The sequence below is a fragment of the Centruroides sculpturatus genome, unplaced genomic scaffold, assembly GCF_000671375.1.
Source record: "Centruroides sculpturatus isolate CEXI.00-Female unplaced genomic scaffold, Cexi_2.0 scaffold1198, whole genome shotgun sequence".
NCBI classification, from domain to species: Eukaryota; Metazoa; Arthropoda; class Arachnida; order Scorpiones; family Buthidae; genus Centruroides; species Centruroides sculpturatus.
In genome coordinates, this window is record NW_019385412.1 from 232,154 (window position 1) to 235,774 (window position 3,621).

Below are 3,621 nucleotides of genomic sequence, written 5' to 3' on the forward strand. Positions count from 1 at the left end.
TGTCGATTTACATTTTAAAAACAAAACAAAGTAGAGAAAAATAGCCCAAAATCCTTAAAATAAATTAAACATAAAAGTAATTAAAACTTTTTTCTTTTAATAAATTTTTGACGTTGTTGATATTATTTAAATAATTATGGCAAATTATAATTTTTAAAAATTTTATTCTCTACGGCAGGGGTCCCCAAATCATGACCAGCGTTGGATCCAAATAATTAAAAACAGGGCCGGATGGCCGAGCGGTCAAGGTGGCAGCCTACCGCTCTGGGGGATCCGGGATCGAATCCGGACGGGTAAAGGAATCCCCAGGAATTTTTCGGGGGTGTTCCGTTCGGATATGTCGGGCCCCGTCCCTCACCACCCGGTCGCTCCATTGTGGGCCTGGCCGAACCCATAATGGGCCTGCTATAAGAGACCCCCTAGTGCCCACAGGGCGGAAAGAGTATTAAAAAAAAATAATTAAAAACAATAGTTTGCTAGTATTAGTCGAACAGAAACCACAGAGAGTAAGCAATGGCCATATTTATTTAGAAACAGAGGTCCCTATTTTTCGGAAACACCAAAACATGTATGAAAACCTAACTGATTTTTCAAAATAAACGGTATTTGTAATGTATTTTGTGTTCATGTATTTTATTAATCTTTAATAAAATTCTACGATTATTATTATTATTTTTTAAATTTATACATATATATGTGCTTGTGATATTAAATCGCTTCGGCCCGCTGCTGTTGTCAAAATTAGTAATGTGTCGTTTTAATTAAAAAGTTTGGAGACCCTGCTCTACGAAAATAACAGAGACTTATTCTAAACTTTTTTCGCCCCACGGGCAACAAGAGGGCAGTTTTACAAGTTGATCACGGGTTCGATGAAGCTCACAAAAGGATGCCAGAGTAACGAGGGATGGGGTCGACATATCCGGAATGGATCATCACCGAAAAATTTATAGGGTGCATGTACATTACGTTTCGGATGGATTTGCAAAATTGGACCAGTCTTTGTCACATGATTCAGATCGCATCTGTCTGTCATGTGAATAAATTTGCTTACAAAACGGCAAAATGGGAGAATGCACGCCATGCATTCTTGCCGTACAATTTAATAAAATTGTCTCTAAATATATATATATTTTCTATCACAGTTTATCGGTTATTTTAATAATGATATTTTTACTCACCATTTATAAGTTTTAAGTACTTTTCATTGTCGACAGTTAAACATATTTCTTTGCTGTCAATTATAAGCTTGTCTTTAACAATGGTGGTGGCCATCTTTAATCTTTTTTATCCGATTCAAACGATCCTACCTTCTGTTCAAATTAGTTTTGATCGCTATCCAGTTGATCCTAGATGACGTTTGTATACGCAGATAGAGATTGATCAGATTGCTATAGTTTATTTGTATGCGTGATTTGAATGATCAGAGTATTCTTGGATCAGTTTCATTTCAAAAGTATATGCATCCCTAAGGTTTTCGATATACATGGATTAAGGCCTGATGGCCGAGCGGTTAAGGTGGCAGCCTACCGCTTTGGGGAAAGCGAGATCGATCCGGACGGGTCGAAAAATTCCCAAGAATTTTTCGGGGGTGGTCCTGCCTCATAATACAAAACCCTTAAGTATTGATCCTGCTTCGTCAAATGGAATTACAAAGTACAAAGAGAATGTATCTTAATCATAGGGAGGTTATTTTAGTTTTCGGCAGATCAGTAAAAGTAAAAAAAATATATAATATTTGCAGTTAATTTTATAGTTAATTGCATTGCGATCATATAAACAATAGTTTTGTAGATAAAACCACTGAACACTAGTATCAGGCGGTCGTCTACTTTCGTACATTTTATTTTCGTACAATTCACTATTTCGTACACATTTCATACTTTCGATTATTATCGATATACATGACAAAACGCTCGAACTTTCATGTAATGATTCTCCCCTTCTCATGAACTATCCCTCCCCAACTCTCCGACATTAATCACGTCCATTTTCGGCGTCACAGGTTCAGTCTTGAGCAGAGACGTCTTGAGTTAGTGCTTGTGTTGATAAGTTGTGTCTTGTCAATTTATGTTAGGACGTGTGCTATCGCTTTATGTATATTTCTGTTTCGGTGAAAAAATTCGCCCTTATTAATTCATAAACATGAGTGAAAACGAAAAAAAATAGCAGTGTTGATATGGAAAAGAAATTAAGGTCTCATAACCTCAATATGATCGAGAGAGTATATCTTATGCACGAAGGGCAATAGAAAAAGACACAGCATGTTACAGAATAAGAATTCTGTAACATGCATAAATCTCGCTAATATAAGAAGGCGAAGAAATGGATAAATCGTAAACAGCAAACCTCTCTTAATCATTTAAAGGATAATAAATTATCTTTTTTAATTTACGTGTACGTAAAATATTCATGTGTTTATTTGTACAATTCGTAACACAAACAAAAATTTAATTATGCAGAGACATATTTTAAATTTGTTTAAGACTGAATACACTCGACACGCAATCCGAAAATAATTATGTATTCTATAGTAAACAGAATGAGTTTAAAATCCACTGAACTAAATCACTTTTGTAAAGACAAAAATTCTCAAGTAAATTTTTAAATACAAAAAATACTCCAGAGATTTGAAATTTTATTTATAATTTTGATCACATTTACAATGTATCTGTAGAGAACTTTTCAGTTTCATAAAATTGCATGAAATTGTTATTTATAGCTCAGATTTTCTTTTAAACTCTTTCTGCCCTATTGGCACAATAGAGTATTTTTCATACTTACTGTGAGTTCGACCAGATCACCACTGGGATGAATGGCGGGACTATTGAGAGCTTGTATGGGATTCGAGATAGACTGGGCCACTTTTGCCCCTTAACGGGCCATTTAACTTTTTTGTTTTTGAACAAGTGAAATACCTAAAATGTTTATTAATAAAAAGCAGTTTTCATGATTTTGTTTCTGTAAAAAGCAAAACCAACATTTCTTTTATAGAGTTAGTCTCCAAGTTTTCTCCTAGTCGGAAGAAAAAATTTCCAGTTTTTCCTTCTCGACGGTCTCGGAGACCAGGTAATAAGAGAGAGGGTCCCGACATAGCCTGACAGACCAACCCTTTGTCTTTGTCGATAGATGGCGGTTCTTATGGAGTCCAGTGGCTATATGCCTTTACTCCGAGAGACTTCTGGGTGAACGCTATGCGACAGAAAAGTCTTCCTTATAGAATGGCCAAAACGTGCGCGGGAAAAGAATGCCTTCCGGGAGGACATTTATGGAAAACTGGCCCCTATTCAGGCATTATCGACATGGAGAAAACCCGGAAAACTCCTGCTACCAGCCCGTCCGAGCGAGAGACGAACCCACGACCGAACTCCCAGTGTTCAGGGTCTAGTCCACTCAAATGCGGAGACGAAGATCGCTCGGCCACCGGTGGACTGACCAACCCTGATAAATTCTTGGAGGTTTTCGATCTCACGAATTCTATCCCTCGCTCGTGACTGCCAGATGGTCGAGCGAGTAAGGTGTCAGCTAACCATTTTTGAGGGTTCGGTATCGAATCCAGACTACTCAAATTTTTCCTCAGACAATTCTGCACTAGAATTCGTGAAAAAATTTCAGATATATTTA

General features: G+C 37.0%; 1 protein-coding gene across 1 annotated transcript in view; it reads left to right on the forward strand.

The window, feature by feature from the left end:
* Positions 1 to 2,539: 2,539 nt before the first annotated feature.
* The window catches only part of LOC111638686 (ras-related protein Rab-22A-like), a 5,715-nt gene continuing 4,633 nt past the window's right edge, over positions 2,540 to 3,621 (forward strand). The window contains exon 1 of the mRNA XM_023384433.1: positions 2,540 to 2,593. Within this exon, the coding sequence (XP_023240201.1) occupies positions 2,540 to 2,593 (54 nt within the window). The remainder of the gene's footprint in view (positions 2,594 to 3,621) is intronic.